The sequence below is a fragment of the Nyctereutes procyonoides genome, unplaced genomic scaffold (assembly GCF_905146905.1).
Source record: "Nyctereutes procyonoides isolate TBG_1078 unplaced genomic scaffold, NYPRO_anot_genome, whole genome shotgun sequence".
Taxonomy (NCBI): Eukaryota; Metazoa; Chordata; class Mammalia; order Carnivora; family Canidae; genus Nyctereutes; species Nyctereutes procyonoides.
In genome coordinates, this window is record NW_026575147.1 from 23,265,719 (window position 1) to 23,288,135 (window position 22,417).

Sequence of the window (22,417 nt, forward strand, 5' to 3'; positions counted from 1 at the left end):
ACCTCCAGCATGAACCAGCCATGAGAAGTCCCACGGTTTTAGCCATTCTGCTTGGGTGGCAATTGTCTCCTGTTGATTTCTCCTCTCTATGCCCTTTCTGCATCCTTTTCCTGCCACCTCCCAGGGGAATACCCGTCCCCAAACCACAGAGCTGCTTGTGTATTAATAATGGACCTTCTTAATATTCCTTTGTGATGGCTGAATCTCTGATGTTGGTATGATTTTTGAAGAATTTGACCGAAATCCAGTTGCTCATTTTATTGTTGGGGAGAGGGAGGAGGACTAGAACTCTGCTGTGGCCTGGGAGAAGATAGTGTATGTCCACAGAAGCGCACCTCGTGTGTGTGCATATCCTCAGCGTTGTGTGCAGGCTCACAGAAGGAGCAAAGAGTGGAAAGGAAGCATCTTTCTTGTTTTCCAACATTGCTTCAAAGGTGCCCAACTCCCATAGTAGCAAGCATTTCCTAAGTGGAAAGTGGGGGCAGAGGCCTCTGCCAAGGCCATCAATAACCAGGTGTGAGCTACAGGTCTCCGTGTAATGTGAAGCTTTCCCGTATTTCATTTCTGCACCCAGGGGGCGGCTCTGCAGGATTGCTTACGGAGAGCTCTGTGTCTGGCACCTCTCTCCACAAGGCCCAGGAGCCCAGGGTCCCACGGACCTGCCCAGGAATGCATCACATTATTCTCTGGTGCTGTAATTTGGCTGCAGGAGCAAGGCTGACGGCCTCCCAGGGATGAGAAACATACTCTCCCTGGTGTCCTCCCTTGGGCTTCTGCCCTATGACCACTGAGAGTGTTTAAAAACCTCAGAAAAGACTGAGAGGGAAAAAATCCTGATTATCTCTCTTCTGTTAAGCCATGTAGAAACCAATGTCCTGAGTGGATCTGAGAATTTGGCAAAAGACTTAGGGGTTGGTGTTCTTACTACAGGAGGTAAGAAAAAGGAGAAGAAATTACTCTCTGCAGTAGGGAGGAAGAGAAATGAGGCCATGAGTCGTCATGAGTCAGACCTATAAGATTTTCTACAAACAGACGTTCAGGGCCAGGCAGTGTTTAATTTTTAAAAAATAATCCCAAGTCCCTGATTTCATTTTTCCAGCATCGTTCTAAGAAAGCATATAGGTTTGTGCTATTATTCAAGGCTAGCAATAACAGACATTGGCTCTTATCTGCACGACTAGGTTAAGGCTGGCTTTCTTACTTGTACGTGATGGAAACTGGCCACAGGCTGTGCAGCCGAGGTACTTCAGCCATGTGCCTTCTCTAAAAGAGGCTAAGACTTTTAAAGGATGGAGATGATGTCTTTGAAGTTAACTTTGTATCCAAATAGCACTTTCTGCAATGCATTCTACTAAATATTAAAAGTGTGAAGAAATGAGGACTGACATGAAGGAGTGTCCGAGAGGAGAGGGGCTAGGGGACAGCTGCAAGAGGGACAGACCTCTATTGACCAGAGAAGGGGTAGGAGAGGGGGTTAGAGGCAATGAGTGGGTGACAGCAGAACCAAATGGAGCCCTGATTGCACCAAATGCAGCTCTCCTTTTGCTGCTTGTTTCAAATAAATTAGTTTATTGCAGAATGGATGCCAGTTGTCTAAAGCCAATCAGAATGCAGAGGCAAGCTAAGAAATAAGAGGAAAAATTACTTGTTTGGCCATCATTCCTTCTTGGGACCACATAGCCTCTGTAGTGGGACTCACATGGACCTCTTTTCTCTCACTGTCCACTCCTCTGTTCAAATATCTTACTCTCTGGACAGCTTGTTCTTCTCTTAATCGTTTATAGGAAATTGTAAAACTTGGACCTCTACAAACTAGAATTGGAGGCTAGGAGAAGCACAGAGCAATAATGAGATGCCAGCTCCTTCCACAGGGAAGGAACTGAAAAGGAATAGGTGACAGAACACAGGCAGATTGAACCTGGGTTGAAGTCCCAGAAATGCCTCCCTCTCAATGATGTGGTAAGCCGAGCATTCTTGTGAGAGCAGGGGCTGACCAAGACCAAGATTCCATCAGCTCTATTCTTGATTCAGACTGACTATGACCCTCTCACCTTCCCACTACCCCAAGGCTTTCTTCCTCCTCATCCCAGCTCAAGATGTCAGAAGCTCTTCTCTTCCCCTCCTGTTTCCCCCTCCCTAATCCCACCATTGGCTCATCAGTTATCCAGTTGACTCTACTCTGCAAGGAAGACATTCCCCTGGCCTGACTCACTCAGTCCCATTTCTCCACAGGAATCCCCTCACCGCAGACCACAAGGGCCCTGACTAGCTCATGTTTTGTGTTAATAGATGTGAAACCGGAGCAAACCCCTCACCAAAAGAAAAACCACCCTAAACTCTCCCACACAGGTCTCAGCAGGTTACACAAATATTAGTCCTATCATCCAAATAAATCTGCCCCCATGGCCCAGAGCTTGACTCCCCCATCCTTCTGCTGCCTGTGCAGAGTGAAGCTGCTCCACAAACACGTGAGGACCCCAAGGGATGTTGGAGAGGAACTTGGAAAGGAGGAGTGCCCCTATATTCAGAATTCCGTGTGTGGGCCCCTTAATCTGCAGCCTGCTGTCAATATTTTACGGTTCTCAATGGAAGGTTCCAAGAGATGTCATGATGGGCTAGACCAGTTAGGGACTTTGGTAAGAGCATCTGTTGGCTGGAATTGGGTTCATAATTAAAACTGAATATGTGGAATAAGTTTATAACCTCGTTTTACAGATGAGACGATAAAGGCTCAGAGAATTTGGGTATTTTGCTCAAAATATCAAAAACAGTAAATCTCACATCTGTGATTTCAATCCAAGTCTGTCATAACTGCAAATTTCTATGCTACTCTGGTCTTTTAAAATATCACCAGGCAGAGACAGCCATTGTCCAAGTCACAGAAAGATAGGACATCATAGTTTTTGGGACTCTGTATCCTCTCCTCTAGCTTACTAACTACGCCTACCATCTCTGGAGACTCCACTACTGCAAGCTTAATTAGGCAGTGGGTAGTAGCATAGAAGGAATTCCCCTATTAAGCCAAAGATGGAGTGAACAATAATAATCACCAGGACTTGGAGAGTCAGTAAATAAAAATTTGTTGAATAAATGGGGAAAGGCTGCTTTTAAAGCTGTTTACCACTTTGGCCCCAAGCCCCAGCAATTCTTTCCTCTGTAGCCACTGGCTTCCATTCCTAGCTTCAAAGACCAGGATCCTCTCCTAAAAACTGGCCGAGCCAGAGTTCCCAACCTGCTTAGTATACACGGATGACTCATGTGGGGCCCTTGAGATTAGGCCGGTTACCCTCTCCCACCCCCCATGAATCCCATACCTTTTTACTGAGGGTTTCCCAAACCTGGCTGACCTCCAGAATAATGCATGGAAACTTAAAAAGTAATAAATCCCAAGGCCTAGGCAAGTTTGCTAAATTATTCTTTCTCAGGAGTGTTCTAGGGTATTCTAATGATATGTTAGGCTAAGAACCACTCCATGCCCCTGGGTTTGAACAGGCAGCAAGTGAGCAAAAGGGGAGTGAGCAATGTGCTGTCTGATATAGGTTGAAAAGAGGAGGGAGATTGGAAGAGAAATGTATGTGTGTATAGTTATATAACTTTTTCCCCTACAAAATACAGCAGTTTATAAAACCTATGAGGATGTGAATGGAACCTTGTACACTATGGCTAACTCTTATCTAGCAATCCCAGGTTCTTGATAATGGAGGAAGGTCGTAGCCTAAGAGTTTCTTTTGGGGTACCAGGCAGTCTGCTCAAATTGACCCAGGGAAGAGATGTGGTTGCATCTCTGTCCCGTCTACTCTCAGTCAGGTAGGAACACAAAGAAGCTCTCTCCAGGTACCCTTCCTCTTGCACACATAAGAAGTGTCAGGAAGCCGGTACAAAAGAAAGGAAAAATGAGCCTTGACCATGTGCTTTAGTGCAACTTATATAACTCCGAAGACCCCTACCTCTTCCACTGTCCCTTCTAACCTCTGGAGGGGGCAGTCAGGGAGCCATTCAATTTCTTACATCCCCTGTCAACTCCTTCCTAGGGCTAAGGAACCAGTCAGGACACTAGAGTCCTTCTGGATTATTCTCCAAGTCCTTAAATAGAAACTGTAGCAGCCCAGAGTTGAGGGTAGAGGAAGGTGTGCATGCAAAGATCTTGTGCTTTTGAGTCAGGAGGTTTGAAGTAGAGGGATGAGTGAGGTATTAATATGTTCAGGTCTGGTCCAGCCACTCTGCCTTCTTGGGGGCCTTGCAAGTATGGACGTCCACAGTGTTTCTGCACTCCTTGCACCGCACTGCACAGCACCAGTGGAATTTGCATTCACACTGGGTGACACGGGTGACTCGAGTTGTGTCATATCCTCGGCCACAGCACATGATTTCACAACCATCTGTCCCTTTAGATGTCTTGCTGCAGACTCGGCCCGCAGTGCCTAGGGAACCTGGGTTGGAGAAAAGAGAGAGTGAGAACCAAGTTACCTCTTATGCTCTGGGTTCCCTTACCCACATCCTCATGAGGAAGCCATAAAGAATCTCTTTTCCTGAAAATATGCCCAACTAGTCAAAATAACCATCTTCTTACTTCCTTCTGCACCAGCCTGGCTTCTTCCCACCATTAAGGCTCCCCAAAGACCATTGAGTTCACCTGCAACAGCCCCCCTGCCAATACACGGCTCCATATCTCTTTCAAGACCTGGCCTTAAAATGTTCCTGTTAAAGCTGGCTAAGGGCTTTGTTTGAAGTTGTCCACACTAAAAAGTTAAAAAAAAAAAAAAAAAACAACTTAGCCTATAATTTATATTTTCCAAGAAGTCTTGCCACAACTCTGATCCAGCTACCATTTGTTAGTATTTCGGTCAGTAGTTGATCTTTTATTAAGTTGTACTATTCAGGGAAGTAGTACAGTATGGCCATTAAAAGCATAGGCCTTATTGTCAGATTGTCCAAGTTTAAATTCCAGCTCTGCCACATCCTAGCTGTGTGATTTCCCAAGGTAGTTCATCTCTCTGGACTTTAGTCTTCTCCTATGAAAATAGGCATAATAGTAGCATCTGACTCAGTGGATTGTTATACCATGACTATAATCTCTGTTCAACTGAGGGAGGTGAACTGATTAGCTTTATTGCCCAGAAGCATATCCCTATGGGATTCCTACAGAATATCCCTTGCCTTGCCCCTTACAGTTAGGAAGCCTTGAAGGGAAAGGATGATGTTCGCTCCCTGCACAGAGAATGCTCAGGACTTCATTCTGACTGATTTTAGCAAAAGAGATCCTGCGAACAGATCATAAAATCATAGAAATTTGGAAGGGGTAGACCCTAGAAAGTACCTACTCTAACCCGTCCGCAGAGATGGGTCAGGGACTGACCTGGGGATTGAGAAAGGGGAACAGAATGACTGATTTTCTCACAGTAGGCTGTGCATTCTACTGCGATATGCAAAGAAAAATGCTAGAACTTAGAACTTCTATATTTGTTTTTTATCTCATAAACTTAAAATCTCTACTTTGTATGTTTTGTAATGTACATATTAGTATCTATCTGTTGTAAGTAAATATCCACATTTTGGAGGTACACGCTCCAAGAATTTTTTAACGATAGGAGTTTAAATCCAAAATGTTAGGAAGCCACTTCTCTGGTGTGTAGGCTAACTAGTTGTACTCTTTCTGTTAGTCTTCTAACTCCAAGGACTGGGCTTAAGTCCTTCTCTTGTGTAGCCAAAGCTCTTCTACTTTCTGGAGCTGAGGTGTCCAGTGTAATAGCCACTGACCACATGTGGTCATCCAGATTTAAATTAACTAAAATTAAATACAATTTAAAACTTAGTTTCTCAGTCACACTAGCTATATTTCAAATACTCAATAATACCATGTGGGTAAGTAAGTGGCTACCGTATTGGAAAGCACAGACATAGAACATTTCTGTCATCACAGAAAGTTCAATTGGATAGGACTGCTTTGGAGGGAATTTCTGGCCCCCTACTCCCTTTTGGGATGACTTACACCCTTTGAATTCCAGGCTCCACTTTGGGTTTTATGAGACTTAATTTTATGTCTCTAAGAAAAACTAACACACATATGACCCCATCCTCCCTTGTAACTCCAAAGATCCTTCCCAAAGGTGCATTTTAAGGATGGCAGCATAGGCTTACACCTCGGATGTTATGGAATTATTTCAAGGCATTCAGAGACTGGTCCTCTGAATCCTGTCACTTGGGGAGAAAACATACCTTGTGGCGGGAAGTCACTGGGAGAATTGGAAGGGCTCTTTTAACCCTTCTCCTAGCACCATCCAAAGGACACAAACTACTTTCTGTGTTACTTGGGTGGAGCCCACCCTGTTTCTGTGCCCAGTTTTGCTCTGAGCCACTTGACTCTCAGGAAGAACAGTGATGGGTGAAAACAAACAGACCTGAAGACAACTGAGGTCTCTGGCTCTCTCTCACCCAAGGCCTGAATGCCAAGTCTACAGAGAAGAGCCTGAGAGCCTGTGACAGTAACAGGGGAAGAGCAGTTCTTTTGTGCTGCAGGTTGTTCCTAGTCTAACCTGCCTGAACTAAAATAAGAGCCAAGATGGTAACTTCTCCTCTTTGGGGGTGATAGCATATCAACTGCCAGCATGCCCAAGAATTCCACCACAAATACCTGGAACATAATAAAAAACAGGTTGCTGCTAGTGATTAGCCCTCCTGGGATCTCCTCTATCCGTGTTCCCCCAACTCCATTTTTGAATCTTCAATGGCAGCACACTGGATAGAGCCTGTTAAGGCCACTAATGGTCTGATCCGGAGCCCATCTTATCTCCAGTCTCCCCTATCCCAAACCATCATTCAGATTAATCTGAGTCCTCAGTTCCCAGAACAGTGGTGTACTTTCCCACCTGCCACTCTGCTTATCTGCCTGGTCTCTGTAGGCTGTCCAGGTCATCCCTACACTTCAAGAAAGAGCTTCAATTCCACATTTTCAAATAAGCTTTTCTTGATTTCTCAAGTCATCTGTCTTTTGCAGTTGCCTTTGTCTCCCTGTTGCATCTCATTTTTTAGCTAGATCATAAAGAGCCAGAGACTTAGAGCTCCATCACATGCTTTTTCTGTTCAGTCCACTCATTGTTGGCTGTGGAAAATGGGTGACTCGTTTAAACATTCCCTGAATAGCACCTACTATACCCTCAGATGCTGGGGATTTAAAGGAGTGACAGATGACTTCTCCCCAGCATGGGCAGCCCTGGGACCGGAGGCCTGAGGCATTCATCATCAATCTCATTAAAAGGTGTTCATGTAGGGAGGAGACTGACTCCTCCCACAATACTGCTCCCCTAACATCATGATTAACCAGGGGTGCCTGCACCAAGAGCAGGGCTCTTGTATGCATGTCCCTTTCCTTACTCACCTGCAGCCTTGTCCAAGACACAGTAATCTGGGGAGTTGTCAAAGTAGACAAGGTCAGTCCGGGTGGCACGGCGGTAGCCTTGGCGGGCTGCTGTGAAGTTGGCACCATCCTGGGTTGCCGTCACCTGCACAGCACCATCATAGCGCCGCCGCAGGTAGTCACCTGTGCGGCGGAAGTCTGAGAGCGCACGCCAGCAGGTGCGTAGAGTACAGGAGCCACTTACGCCATGGCACTTACACTCGAGCTTCAGAAACCGCCGCACAGCCTGGGTGGTGGGGAAGCAGGTAAGGGAGAGGCAGCCAGTCAGGGCACTTTTCAGTCCTCCCCAGGGCTGAAACCATGAGCGCTCTGACGTCTGCCGGACCTGGCCTAGGCTGGACAGGGGGGCCATCGGTTGTTTCCTCTCCCCCTGTCAGATCCCACCCTTTCTTCCTGATCAAATTCAAGAACCTCTTCTTCAGGGATCCTTCCTGGACCAACAGTGCTTTCCTTTCCATGGTAGCCTGTTTGAACTTCAGAGCCACAGGATTATGTTCATAATTACAGCATGCTATCACATCTTCCAGTTATCACATGTTTTTAGGGTTCAAGGTGCCATGCCTTCTACCTCTGGCATGCCATTATCCAGCACAGTACATACTAGGCACATCGGGGGTGCTCAGAAATCAGTGAACTGACTAGAACAAGATCTCATCCTCCTCAGTCTTTATGGAGGTGGTTCTTTTCCTTCTTAAAAAGTTATTTCCCCTTGGGATACCTGGGTGGCTCAGCGGTTGAGCGTCTGCCTTCAGCTTAGGTCGTAACCCCGGATTCCCAGGATCGAGTCCTGCATCTGGCTCCAGAAGGGAGGCTGCTTCTCCCTCTGCCTGTGTCTCTGCCTGTCTTTCTAGGTCTCTCATGAATAAATAAAATAATAAAACCTTAAAAAAAAAAAACAGTTATTTCCCCTCTTTTCTCTACCTTTTCCTTCTTTCCACCTCTGTGAAGACACATTATGCACCTGGTTGAATCTAGACATTCCCAAGCTCCCTTGTATGTACTGTTCCTATCCCATAGGGGCTGGGACCTTTGGAGTGAAGAAGCCATTAGTGCTTCCACCTTCCCATTCAGTCCACGATCACACATACTGGTCACCCCCAGCAGACATGAATGTACATGCATAGACATAAGTACTGACCGTGCGACCACAGCGGTTGTTATGTAAGTTCATGAGGGCCCGGGCATCCTTAAGCCTCTTTTCCTTGGCGTCCACAAAGGCCTTGGCAAAGCGAACACCATAGTGGATGTTGTCACTGCAGCCACCCCAGTCAAAATCCCCACGTTGGTCATGGTGTCGGCCACGGGTGTAGGGGTCACAGCTGCACACACTCAGTTCACCCTGGCTACAGGCACGGGTGATAGCATGGACCACCCCCGCTGATGAGATGGCATATACAAATGCTGCTTCCCGGCTACCTGCAGAGAGAAAAGTAGAAGTAGGTTTCAGAAGGGAGGCCCATGTCTGTCACCTTCTTCAGCCCACACAACTCCCGGCTCTGCAGCCTCCTCTCTTCATGTCTTTCACAGAGCAACTTCTGCACCCCCTTTATTCAAGGCACCCTTCCTTTTCAAGAGCATTCCCCAGAGTATCTGACCTCTCTCCCTCAACCCTCACTACTCTCTGTCCACTTCTTTGTACATCTGACCTCTCTTGGGCTGACCTGTACTCTTGCTTTCTTCCAAACTCTCTGGGTCCATCCATTGAAAAGCTTGACAGTGAGTCATCCCCTCCCACTGAGTGCCAATCCAGGCTCAGCTAAGCCTGCCTCAGTCCACATTCCAGGCCTTTTCAGGCCTGCTCTGCTGGACAGTTCCCCTACAATGGAGACCCCAGCCCAGGGGTCAGCCTGTTTGGGGAGACCTGCTACTTCCCCCAGCCTACTTCCTTCCCATCCTGCTCTTGGGGATTGATGACTCATCACCCCTGGCCCCCAGACACTGCCAGATTCCCATCTTATTCCCTTTCTCCTAGTTTATTGTCTGGCTCCCCTTAGCGTTTTTGCCAAGCCACCAACTCTCCAAATATTTACATATCACCTTTCTGTTTATCCCTTGCTGCCATTACTGGAGTGTTGGGATGAGGGTAGTGATGGTGGCAGTAAGAAGAGAGCAGCCATTCCTAGTCCTCAGCCTTACACTGGATGGAAACACCCAGGCTGGGCTTGGGGAGGGAAGGGAGAAGGAAGAAGAAAGATGGAAGTGCTAGGAAACCCTGTACCTTTGTGCTGTCCTAGAATACTGGAGTTTAGAGGGGCCCCTGCCTACATCTCTCAGGTACTGAGAGTCTGTTCCCAACTGTATCCTGGGCTCTGCCCTCAACCGTCTGATTATGAGGCAATGTGTAGGAAAGGGGAGGAGGATCATGCCTACCCTACTAACTCACCACCCCAGGCACAGAAAGAGAAGCAGTTGGGGCAGGGTGGAAGAGGCTCCTACTTCTGAGCATGACTCGGCCAAAGACAGTGTGGTCCCGGTCCAGCGTGGTGCAGTTCCAGCGGTGGTGGCGGAACTGGTGCTGACACTCTCGGATCCATTCTCGGGCACCCTCGCCCACTGAGCGCATGATATCTGGGTAACGCTGGCACAGCTGCCGCTGCCGACTCACCAGACCAGGGATGTTGTCACAGATCACTCGGGCCCCCAGTGCCCCGATGTACCTGCAAGGTAGAGAAGGCCCTGTCAAATGGCCCAGTGTTCTGGTCCTTTTCCTGCCTCAGGAAGGGGATAAGGAGGGGAAAGGTTTGGCATTCAGAACTCAGAGAGGTTCCTTCCCCTCCTCCAACCCACATTCCCCAAGGCCAATGGGTACAGCTTTCCCCACAAGCTCTGGAGAAATGGTTACGCAGCTGCAGAGCGGTCTCTCACCATCACCCGCTCCCCAGCCAAAGACCAGAGTGACACACACTCTCAGAACACGGGCCAGGCATGTGTCACATACATAGAAGCCATGGGCATGTCACACAAACCCATTGCTTGTTTATTTAATAAACATTAAGAGCCTCAGAGAAAAATAAACTAACAAAACAAGAGTCTGAGACAACACTCTTACACCCACATGTAAGAGGCACGTCCTGCAGGGCTGATCATGAAGACGTGGTTTGGGGAAAGGAGGATGGAGACAAGGAGGGGCCAGTGGAAAGAGACATACTGGGCAATTATGAGAATGTTTACAGCTCGAGTCAGACCCATGTAGCAAAAAATCATCACCCCCCCAGTCCTGAGGTCTGGGAAGAAAGACCCTACCCCCAGATCTCCTCCATATACCCTTTATTTCCAGGTCCCAGGGCCCTTCTTAATTAATGAATGTTTTTTTACAGTCATCCTCCCCAACTTAGAAGGCCTGATGTCCTGGATAAACCTGCATGGGCAGAGGGCTATTGGCTGTGGGAAGCCAAAGCAACATATTCCAATCCCTAGTCTGCCTGATTCAAGCAACTGTAAAATGGTTAATTGGGGTGGGTTACTAAAAATTAGGTGGATTGCTAGAATCATCTCAAATTTCTCAAGGCAATATTTTCTCCTCACTCAAATGCTCTTAGCCCTGGACTCTACCATAAGCCTCAAGAAGAACATTTCAGAGAAGATAGGACTGTATCATCATCACCTTTTCTCCCCCACAAGGCCACCAAGTGAGATCTGACCCATTCATCTACTTCTCACTCCCTTGCTGTCTCTCCCAACACCTAGTGCCTTCCTTGGCTTGCTGGGGATCCTCTGTTCTCCTCTCCTAGCACATCAAAGGGATACCTCTCTCCCCTTTGCTAAACAGGTGGGGGTCAAGGAAGACAGTTGCTGCTAAAGGCTGAAAAGATTTTGGTTTGGGCTGTGAATGAGCCTGTGGTTTGGGAAAAATTCCAAAAATGGGCCTAGAAGTGGATGAGGAGAACAGAAGGCAGCCAGTGGGGAGAGGGAAAAAGCTGCACTGCCCTGGGCTCCATGTCCCCACTGCCCCCGCCCACATTTGCGCACCCGGCCCTCACCCACAAACTAGGTCATCGCTGGTGACACCAACTCAAACAAACACTAGAAGGCTGATGCTTGCCTCTTCTGGAGCTCATGGCTGATGGGGCCCATCTGTCCCAGGGGAGGGGGAAAGGGCTGGCCCACCACTGACAAATCCCATGGAATCAGTGTCCCCAGCAGTACTGTCCATCAGGGCAATAGCTTCCAGGAACAAACAAAATAAACACCCCAGGCTGGGCCAGGCCGGAAAAGGCCGCCTGACGCACAGCCTGAGTTACACCCACTGCCGCGGTGCTTTGTTTGGAGAATCAAGACAGTTGGAATTGGAGCTGGTCCCTGTCTCACCACCGTTCTGCTTCCCTAGTTCAGCCCAAGTACTGGTCTAAGCAATGGGTGTTTGTTTTTTTTACTGGGGCTTGGAAAAAGGGGGGTTGGATGGGAATGGGAGACCAGTAATCCAGCCCTCATGAGACAGTCTGGAGTGGGGCAGGCCAAAATCTGGCAAAAAGTCCTTCCTGTGGTCTGACTTAAATCCATTCTGCTGCAGCCCACATTGGTCCTTCTTGTTACATCCTCACTGAGCGTGGGAACATCTGTTCAGTGTCTAAGACAGGAGAATAATGGTTTCTCTACTACCACCCATACCCCACTAAGTAGCTGCATTAAGTGCCCCACTAAGATTCTGCAGAGCAGAGCGCTTGCTTACTGGCCAGTGGTCAGCCCCTTGCCGTTGGTGTGAGGGCCTCCAATAAAACTGAGCCTGAGGCCCCTCTCAATTCAACACATGCCTGCAAAATGCCTACCATGTTCCAAGCACTGAGCTCAGCTGTTAGGGCACAAAGATGTTTAAGGCACCCCCAGCTCATTGACTGGGAAGAGGCAAGATGCCCTTGACTCCAGCTCTGTTTTCACTGCCTTCCCAGCTTCCTGCCCCACAATGCTCTCTTCACCTGCTTCTGACCAATTCACATGCCTTCCTTTGACAGAGTGACTCATACCCTACTCTAGCCCCTTGCTTCTCAAAGTGTGGTCCCTAGAACAGCAGTGTCAGCATCATCTGGGGATCTTGGGCCCCACTCCAGGGCTATGGAATCAGAATCTGCATTTTTACCAACAACCCCAGGTGATTCAGACACCCTAATCCATGAAGGCAGGGATTTTTGTCTGTTCTGCTTACTTTGGTATCCCCAGAACCTAGAACAGTGTCTGGCACATGGCAGATACTTAGTAACTTTGTTAAATAAACACCTAACCACTCTGATTTACTGCCAACTCTCTTTTCCCCCTAGCCCGCCATAAACTTCATTTCAATTACAGCTTTACTCCTGTTGATTTGCCAGCCTATTTGCAGATGTTTTATATTTGTGTCTTTTTAATGAGGCCAGGGATCCTCTTTTCATTTCCCCTCTTACAGTCCCCTGGTGTACAAATTCAGCCCAGCCCACACAGGGCTTTGAATGCAGGGATATAACTATTACCCTCCCTAAATTTCTCTACACCACAACATTTATATGGTACTTTACAGTTCTTGAAACGTTTTCCTTAACAAAAATCCTATGAGACAGAGATCTCCATTTTTCAGAAGAAACTGAGGTTCACACCCAGATCTGTCCATCAGGGCTAGTCAGAGAACCAAGGACATCTGACTCCAGAGCCCAAGCTTGTGTTCATCCCACAAGCAAGAGAGCATACAGTGCTTAACCAGGAATGGAGGCAACCTAGCTCCAAAACTGGTGTGCACCTGGGCAAGTTCCTTACCACTCCCCTCCTAGCCCCCATTGTCTTTATGCGTGAAATGGGGATAATGATAGTATCTACCTCATTGCATTACTCTGGGGATGGAAGAAGATGATGCTCCTAAGGTATTTAGCTGTAGGGTCCAGAGCTTAGTAAAGGCTCATTAAATGGCAATCGTTGTCAGTAACAGTAATGCTAATTTAATAATACTGCTCTGCTCCTCTCCCTTCATGAATCTGCAGACATTGTCTTGCTCTTGGGATTCCCTACATCCAGCTCCCTGCAGAATGCAAAATGAAACAGGGCAGCCCATGCGAGGAGCCCCCTATTTCTTGTTCTGTTTTTCACAGAATAAGAAGAGACCATCTGTTTCCTCCTCCAGTGAGAGGTGGGAAGAGGGAAAGAGTGACCAGAGAGTAAGGGAAGGGCTGTGAGGAAGATCAGACTGTGAGCTGGCGATAGTGGTGACCTTCTGCTCTAGAGTGGAACATGGACACACAGTCAGCAGGCATCTCTTCCAGGGTTTGGACAGGGTATCAATCTTGCTGGTTTTTTGTTTTGTTTTTTCCTAAAGGAAAGAGAGATAATCACCTGACCCGTGTGACCTGCCTTTAGAAAGCAGCTTTCCACTTTTATCTCAGAAGTGATGACCACTGAGGCAGGCACCTGGAGCCTACAGCTGTGACAGGTGTGATGCAAGGATACTGAAATGATCTCTGCACTCATTCCCCATCCTGGCTCCATTGCTGCTTTCCTCCCTCTCACAGGGACTGCTGACTCCCTGAGTATCAGTGGCTTGCCCCGTCTCTAGCTCTTCTACCCAGAGCTTTTCCAAGATATTTAATATGAACCATGTGGGGTGAGAGTAGTAGAAGGGAGAAAGGAAAGGAGTGGGAGTAGCCAAGGGGGCAAAATGGGGGCCAGGAGGCACCCTAGTTGGGTCTTCAACAAGCACTACCAAGATGCTGAAATCAGCAGAGTGACACTTGCTCACCTAAACACCAAGTGGTTCCCAAACTGGTAAGAAGCAATAAGAGTCCCCAAGAGCAAACTGCCATCTGGGATGGATAAAGATGCACAGTGGTCACTTCATCCTCTCTCCATCAGGCCACTGAACACACAAATCCCCAGCCAAAATGAGCCCCTGACAGTTTAGGGTGGCTTTGATCTCACTCTGAACTTTGAAAGGCTTTTCTCCTCATCCCCTCTTCTCTTTCCCTTAGGAAGAATGTTTCAAGCCAGATGTAAGATACAAGCCTCCCTTCTCCCCCATCCAGAACCCCCTCCCTTGCCTTCCCCAACACTGCAGAGATTAAAAAGATCCAAAAGAGAGATTTTTCTGAAACAGGAAAATGGGGGCTGGGGGGTGGGTGTTGTAGATGGAGAGCAACGCATCTTGAAATGATAGGAATCTGCAGCCCTAGCTCGCTTACCCCCTCAGCCAGCCACCCCTCAACCCTTCTAGCCCAGATTCCAAGTCTAGAGGAGAAAAGCCACAGGGTGCAAGGGGAGGAGAGACCACTCTTTGTGGTGGGGAGGGTGGGGGGGAGGGGCAGAGTCAGGAAAGGAAGGGGCACTGCTGGGTAGGGAGGGGCAAGAGCCCAGTCAGGCCAGTTTGATTGGGAGGGGGGGTCCATGAAGAGAAAAAGATGAGAAGACTGCCTTTCTCTGTCCACCTCCCCCTTCGCCCCCATCAACAGAAGGTGGGGGAGGAGGGAGAGCGGCTCTTTCTCCTGAGAGAAAAAGATGAATGCCATCCAGGTCGGGGGGGGGGGGGGGGGTGGGGGGTGGCGGGGGGGGGGGCAGGAGGATTGGGGAAAGACCAGACATCCAGTGGGTTTTTAATGCCTTTTGCCTCATCGGCCCTCTTGTGCAGTGTCTGGAGTCTAAGGCCTGCAAGAAATCTGAGGGGAGGGTCTCAATACTGTGGGACTTCAGAAGCCTCTGGTTCTTGGAGGGAGAGAGCTGGAAGAGATAGGGTGGTCATCTGGGGAAGAAAAAGGAAGAAGAGAAGGATATCAGGGTTCGAAATAACATCCTCCGGGTTGAGGCTGAAGACAAACGCCTAAATTATGGAAACCCAAGTGTTTTGTTTGTTTTAATTGTGGGAATTAATGGAGTATTTGTGCCTTGATTCCACTGATAAACCTTGTACTGGGTGCTGCAGCCTCACCAAGCTGAACTGCAGTCCGGGGTGGAGTATCCTAACGAGAGGCTCCTCGCTCTGGCCAGCTGCCCTTTTCTCCCCCGCCCCCCCCCCCGGGGGCGACCTTCGCGTTCACCGGGTCCTCTGGACCGCCACCCAAGGCCCCAGTTGGGCGATTAGTTCCTGGGGTCCACCCAGAGAGAAACTTGGAAGATAGCCTTTCCCCTGAGAGGCCTGAGCTGACTCGGAGGGGGCACAGCCCAGGGGAGTCCGGGACGCCTGGACCACCGGGCGTCCTCGCCCCAAGTGCCCAGGGCCCTCCTCCCCGGCCCAGCGGCACACCTCTCCACCCCCCCCCCCCACACTCCGCAACTTAGGTGACAGTCCTGCTGGGATCGCCTCCGGCTCCGTCGAAGCCAAAGCCTGGTCTCCGGAGCCACCGGTGCCCCCGGCCTCTGACCCAGCGCCTCGCCCTCCCCACCCCACAGCCACGCTCACCACCAGGACGTGTCTACACGGGCCGGCAGCGTCAGCAGCAGCAGCAGCAGCAGGCAGGCAAGGCCGAGGCGGGAAGAAGCCCGGGCGCCGTCGGGGGCCACGGGGCCTGGCGCGAGCGTGGGCACAGGGGCGCGGGCGCGCCGGGGGGGCAGCTGCGCGGCGTCCTCCGCACCGCCCGGCTTCAGCATAGCTCCCCGAGGACGCCCGCCGCGCGGCCCGGAGGGGCGTGGACGGGGCACCGGCTCGGGGTACTCAGGCTGCGCCTTCCTCAGCCCCCTGGGGGGCCATCGGCCTCGCCGCGGGCCGGGGGCCCCGAGCACCTGGAGTCCAGAAGCCGGGGCGCAGGGTCCCGGAGGGCGGCGCGAGGCACGGGGCCCGCGAGCTCACGGGACGCGCCAAGCTCGGGGTCTGGGACGCGCTGCCCGGCGTGGGGCGCGGTGTCGGGGGTCGGCGGCGCGGCGCGGGCTGCGGGCAGAGTGTGCGGACAGCCCCTCGGCCGCGGGCTCTCATTGGACGGCGCGGGGCGGGGCCGAAGCCGGGGACACGCGGGCCCTGTGGGCGGCTCCGCCCGCGCCGCTCCCGGGCGCTCCGCGGCACCCCCCGCGCGCCCGCTGCCCCGCGCCGCGCCCCCACCTGCTCCCGCGGGGTGACTCGGGGCGCGGGGGCGCCCCTGGGAGCCCGCAGCGCCCAGTCCCGGCCGACGCCGCTCCACCGGGTCCTAGCGCCCGCACTCACAACGCAACCACCGTGGGTGCTGGCCGGGAGCCCCGAGGGGGCTGCAGACACGGCCCCGGCCCTCCAGCCCCCAGTGACGCGGCTGAGCCGCGGAGGATGCACCCATTTTCTCTGTCCCCTCTCGTTTCTTGCGCTTCCGTGAAATGGGTCGAACCTCTGCCTCGGGGAGCGGCGGGAGCATCTCAACTCCCTTTGCGCACTGCCAGCGGGGTCGCCTGGGCGGCCGGCTTCAGCGGGAGGCCTCTCCCCGCTGGGGCTGGCTGCGGCCGGGTCCGCCGACCCCCGCCACGGCAGCCGCCGCAGGATTCACACGCGGGCCCGTGCACCGAGACTGGGAGGCGAGAGCAGAGGGCGCGCGCTGGCGGGGCGGACCGGGCCTCCCCGCCCTGACGGCCCGTCCCGAGCGGATCTCGGCCTCTTCCCGGCTCCCCCGGTGCCTCGGTCCCTCACCCCGCGGCGGGGCCAGGAGCGCGGAAGAATCAGAAACAGCTGGGCGGCTTTCCCGAACCGGAGGCCAGGGTGGGGGTCCTGCTGCGAGAGTGGGAGCCCTGGAGCCGTTTCTCCCCTGCGCCTTTTCACCCTTCCTCCTCCCCACGGCTCCAGCGCCCCCTCCGCCACCCACCCCCTGCACACCGCCTCGGGGCGACGTAAATCGGGGGGGGGGGGGGGGAGGTGCTGGCTGCTGCTAGTGACACTCCTCTGCCCGCACCCACCAGGCAGCCGCCTGGGGTCAGGCAGAACGTTTGGGGTCAGAGTGGCCCTCGCTGAGATGTACAAAAGAAAAAAAATTGTTTTTAAACCCTGGCCTTACAACTTGGAGAATTTGCCTGGGAAATGGCCCTGACCTCTTCTCAGCCTCAGTTTCTCCTGTCCAGCCCCTCATTCCCAGGTGTCTTTTGTGCCTCTCCCCCTGATTTATCTAAACTATAAAGCCTTGGTGTAAACAATGCGCTGGAAACTGCCCACCCTCCTCAACACCAAAATCACTATCTTGCTTGGGGGCAGGAGGGGTGTTAGAGACGCCAGAGTGTGAGTGGACAGGGCGCAGCTGGCTTCAGAGATGCCGCAGACATCCAGAGGCAGATGGGGGGAGGGGGGGCTCCATAGGACCTTTATCTCCTCTCCCACCTTTCATTCCTTTACCTCACTTTTTTTTAAGATTTTTATTTATTTATTCATGAATAAATTCATTTATTTATTCATTCTGTGTGCCTATGTCTCATACACAGAGACCTCGGCAGAGGGAGAAGCAGGCACCCTGTGGGGAGCCGGGTGCAGGACTTGATCCCAGGACCCCAGGATCACGACCTGAGCTGAAGGCAGACTCTCAGCCACTGAGCCACCCAGGGGCCCCCTCCTTTACCTCACTTTCTGTGGCAGGGGACTGAGTGTATTCATTAATGAAACAAATATTTATTTACTCTCTACCACGTTCCTGACTGTGCTGAGCACAACGGATACATCAGCGAACAAGCAAAACAATATCTGCCCTCATGGAGTTTACCTTCTCTTGAGGGAAGATGGACAATACATGGTAAACATCTTAAGTAGAACATACACTGCGTTAGAAAGGGTAAGTACAGTGGGAAAAAGCATTGGTTGTAACTAGGATGATCAAGGTAGGCTCATTAAGGCCACGTTCAGGCAAGAAACTTGAGTTGGCCAGGGAACAAGCCAGGTGGATTCTTAGTGAAGAGCATCCCCAGCAGAGGGAATAGCTAACACAGAGACCCTGTGGTGGGTGTGGGCTGGTGTGCAAAAAACTAGCCCAGGGGCCAGCCAGATGGAGCCCAGGAGCTGGGGAGGAGGAGAGGAGTTCAGCTAGGTGCCATGGTGATCCACTGTCCTACGGGGTAGGGGACAGGCATGGAGCGTCCGGGCTGGCCTGGAGTTGCATAGGAGTCGGAGAGGATTGAGTTCAAAGACCAAGCAAGGCCAGCATGCAACCACATCCCTACCTGCCAACCTGCTGACCCTTCTCTCCCCTTCTCTCCTTTCAACTCAGTCTGGGAGGCTCCAGCTGGCCCTTGCACTTGTATTTCCTCAAAAAGAAGCAGACTCTGCTGAGTGTCCCTGAGAGGGGCAGGTGAGGGAGGAGTGGGCCCAGGCTCTTTCCTGGCCCGGAACCTCTCCTTGAGCCACTCTCACCTCCTCCCAACTCAGCCCCACCCTGATGCTGAGCAGCAGTCTACAAGGTCTGCAAGCTCTGGCAGCCTCTCCCAGACTCCCCTGTGTGCTTAGGCCTGGGTGTGACTCTGGCCCTGTGTTTATTTCTACATATGGGCCCAAGGTTGTGGGGTGGGCTGGAGATGATCACATCAGCCCTAACTGTGGGTGGACTCACCCACATGGGCCCCAGACTCACTTCTGAGGCCCCTTCTTTGGCTTCAGCTGTCTTCACAGTCAAGTGGGACCGTGTCTTGGCACAACATAGATGCTCAACTACTAAAGCATGTTGCTGAGCTAAGGGGGCCCCCAGAAACATCAGCAGCTCCAAGAGCAAGGGAAGTGGGTGAGGGGACAAGACTTCTCCCCAGTGCTTACAGGCTACCTCTGCTCTAGAGTGGACAACCCAAGATGGGGCTCTGCTCCTTCCTCTTCCCCTCCCTACCCCTTCCCCTCTGAGCCCCCAGTTCCCCAGGAGGAACCCCAGGCTGCAGAAGCCAGCTGACTGCAAGAACTCCACTCAACCACTTAACAAGAGAACAAATACAGAACCAGAGAAGAGGTTTTCTGGGATCTGCCACTTTGGACTTCAGATCTCAAAATAAACTTCCAGTCTCAAGGTCCTAGACGCTACTGGAGAGCTCAGCTCCTCACGCGAGGGGAGGAGTTACTGACTGGGAAGTCAAGTACTGGTCTGGAGGGAGCTGCATGGAGTCAGGTTGGCACTTATTGAGCACCTGCTGTATGCCCAGCACTGGCCAGAGAATCCTAAATGACTCAGAAGGAAAGAAAGGGTCTTACTCCCCGGTGTTTTCAGGCAAACACAATAAAGCCACCTGAGGGGTGGCACACTAGACTCTGCTCTTCAGGGCTGCGTACTGTTCTGCAGATTTAGCAGGCAGCGTCAGGGGAGAGCTGAGGATGAATTCCAGACCCCCTCCCCCTCGAGACCTCTAGAGTCCCTGGGGCCGTCCGAAGGACACCATCCACCCAGCCAGCAGAGCCAAGTCTCCCTTCTCCCTCAAGGTGGCACCATAGCCTCCTGCCTATGCAAATGGGACTGCACAAAGAGGGGTCCCCCCCTCACCCTTGATGTCTAACCTCATACTCTGCTTCCCCATGGGGACTACTTTCACTCTCAGCTCTGTGGGGCTGAATGATCTGGAGTTTTTACTGGCCCTTGGATGGGAGTGGAGATGAGCTAAGGGGAGCTGGGGTGGTGTGGGTAAACAGCTCTTACTCTACCCAGGTTGACACCCCCCTCAGGAGGCTCCCCTTCCCCGGGCCCCTTTGGTGATGACCTTCTCTCTTTCCTGGTGGGTGGGAGGTGGTGTGGATGGTAATAAGCAGAGAGAAAGGCCGAGAAGGGGCTGGGGGGAGGTTTGGATGGGAGTCAAGGAATTCCTGAGCCTGCTGCTTGCACAAGGGGCCCTGAGACGCCTTTCCTGAGGTTTCTTTGCAGACCGAGGCAAGTCTTATTTGAAATGGGGCCAGGTTCACACAGGCCCCTCATGCCCCCACCCCTTCCCTCCCTCCCCAGCCACCCCATGCAGGTGTCTAGGGAAGACGAGAGAGCTTGGGAAGAACCCAGGGGCTTTTAAGGGGGGTGGAGCAGGGAATCTATGTACACAGCCTGACTGGCCTCTCCTTGGTATTTATGAGCTCCCAGGCGAGGCATGGAACGTGTGTCAAAGAGGCCAGGCCAAGAGGGCTTTGGAGGGAAGGAGGATCCTGCCCAAACCAGGGAAGGGGGCTTGATGGGGCAGAGCCAAGACAGGGACCCTCTTCCTCCCAGCTAGTGGCCAAATATGAGAGTAGATTCTTCCCCCACGGGGACTGGGAGAAAGGAAAACAGGGCCCTAAGAGAGAACGGGAACCAAGAGGGGAGGCTTGGGGAGGCTTGGGGAGGCTGAACCATGGGGGCGGAGCAAGGGGGTCTGGAGCCTTTTAGCTCTTTGGCTGTAATCAGACTGGAGCCAGGCGGTAGGCGGGCTCACAGCCATCCTGGGCGGGTGGCCCAGGTTCTGTGTGAGGCCAGTGGGTGTGCTGCTGGGATTCTGGGTGGTCACTGACCAGCCTAACCCCGAAGGAGAGAGGTTCCCACTTTGCCCCCAGTCACCCTTTCCCAATCAGCCTGTATCAAATAGTCTAAACATTGAACTCTCCTTCTCCATGCCACCTGTCCTGGGTCCTAGAATGTTCTGGAAGTGAGATTTGCTTTCAGTGGACACAAAACTGCCAAGCCCATCCTATCTGCATCTCTCCCACTCTGTGTCCCTCAGTCCATTCCGCATCTTGGGCTTCCCTGTCCTCTGTGTGTCTCTCTAGGCCTGCCTCTGGCCTGTATTTCTGTCATGCTGTGTCCATTCCTGTCTTTCTATGTTCATCTCTGTCTTCATTTGTCTCTGTGTCTATGTCTGCCTGACCTTTTATCCTCTGTCTGAACCTTTCTTCATCTTTTCCTCTCTCCATGAATCTATATGACTTTCTCTCTCATCTTTCTTTCACTCTCCATGTCTTTTCTGACTCTCTCTGGGTACACGTCTGTGTCCCCCCACACACACATCTCTCCCCCTCAGTGTCTCTTTGTTTATGTTTGTCTCTGTTCCTCTCTTTCTCCTGCTCTCTGTCCCATACATCCCACACTTGCCTTGGCTGGCCCTGTGACACAGTATAGAGTGAGTGTACTGGACTGAAGAAATCAGAAAACCAGAGCTCCCCCTCCCCTCAGCCATGCAAACCTTCCGTGGCTCTGAAGATCACTTCTGCACTCGTGGCCTCAGTTTCCTCACTGGCGAAACAAGGATGGATATCTAGTTCCCCTTTCTGGCTTTATCTCTCTCTTGTTTCTCACAGCACAACCCATTTAATTCTCCAAGGCATCTGCTTCTCTGCTCCCGAAGATGTCCCCCTGGAGTCAGGACAGCAGCATCCTTTGGACTCCAGTGGGAAGGAGTCTTTGATACTGCCAGTCAGCAGGCCCCCCAAGGAAGACTCTTCACTCCTTCACCTCCTTAAACATCAGGGTAGACAAGATCCCTTTCTGGGGCCATGTCTGGCATACAAACCAGATTAGCTCATCTCTCTAATCCTCTTTGTGTTGGGGCCTCTGCCAGGCAGGGACACCCACAGCGCAGAGGGTGTGTGTGTGTGTGTGTGTGTGTGTGTGTGTGTGTGTGCGCGCGCGCGCGCGCGCCTTGTCAGAGAAGGCAAGACCAAGGTTCTCCTCCCTCCTGTACCCCTTCCTGCCTGAAGAGCCCAAATCAGCAGCCCTCACTCTACCAGAAACCTCATCAGGCTTGAGCCAAATCAGGGTTCTCAGAATCCCGGCCTGCCCCACCCAGCGCCTGCGTCTCCGTTTCTACGGCGTCCGCAGGGCTGGAGGAATCATTCCCAGAACCCACCCCTTCCCTCTGCATAACCAATGGCACACATGCGAATATTATTCTGTAGTCTAGGAAAAAGGTGCTTCCGTCCCTCCTTGGAAAGCCTGGAAAGCCTGGAGCGTGAGGCGGGGTGCAGGGGACAGGGGGCAGGGACGCAGTGGGGGCGTAGGCTGTCCCCCGGCTTCACACTCCGAATTGGAGGCCTTCAGCCCCTCTGAAGTTTCATTTGGGGAGGTCTTGGCTGACGAGATCAAAGCATTCCCTCCGCCAAATCATTACCTTATTTTTGAGGCAATTACAGACCTTTTTGTATCAATGAGCCGGGCGGGTCTCCAGCTGCAGCCGGTTATCGCTGCGGGCCGGGAGGCTCTC

The 22,417-nt window shown here is 51.8% G+C and overlaps 1 protein-coding gene across 2 annotated transcripts; it reads right to left on the reverse strand.

The window, feature by feature from the left end:
• Positions 1 to 397: 397 nt before the first annotated feature.
• Positions 398 to 21,467, reverse strand: WNT2B (Wnt family member 2B). Of its 2 annotated transcripts, none has more exons than XM_055312169.1 (5): positions 21,401 to 21,467; positions 9,851 to 10,071; positions 8,553 to 8,830; positions 7,376 to 7,640; positions 398 to 4,430 (listed from the first exon to the last, which is right to left on the reverse strand). In XM_055312169.1, exons 2-5 carry the CDS (start codon positions 9,975 to 9,977, stop codon positions 4,201 to 4,203), a joined length of 900 nt encoding a protein of 299 aa, XP_055168144.1. In that variant the 5' UTR covers positions 9,978 to 10,071; positions 21,401 to 21,467; the 3' UTR covers positions 398 to 4,200. The 2 variants fall into 2 exon arrangements, with proteins under 2 accessions (XP_055168144.1, XP_055168143.1); XM_055312168.1 differs by lacking the exon at positions 21,401 to 21,467 and adding an exon at positions 15,759 to 16,015.
• Between the last annotated feature and the right edge of the window lie 950 nt (positions 21,468 to 22,417).

Bases quoted from the DNA above. Each gene is read 5' to 3' on its own strand.
- WNT2B (XM_055312168.1), bottom strand. From the start codon at position 15,946: ATGCTGAAGCCGGGCGGTGCGGAGGACGCCGCGCAGCTGCCCCCCCGG. The intron at 8,831-9,850 runs GTAGGAGCCTCT...TTCTCTCTGCAG, and splicing joins TGGCCGAGTCATGCTCAGAA to GTAGCCGGGAAGCAGCATTT. The intron at 7,641-8,552 runs GTCAGTACTTAT...CCCACCACCCAG, and splicing joins ACAACCGCTGTGGTCGCACG to GCTGTGCGGCGGTTTCTGAA.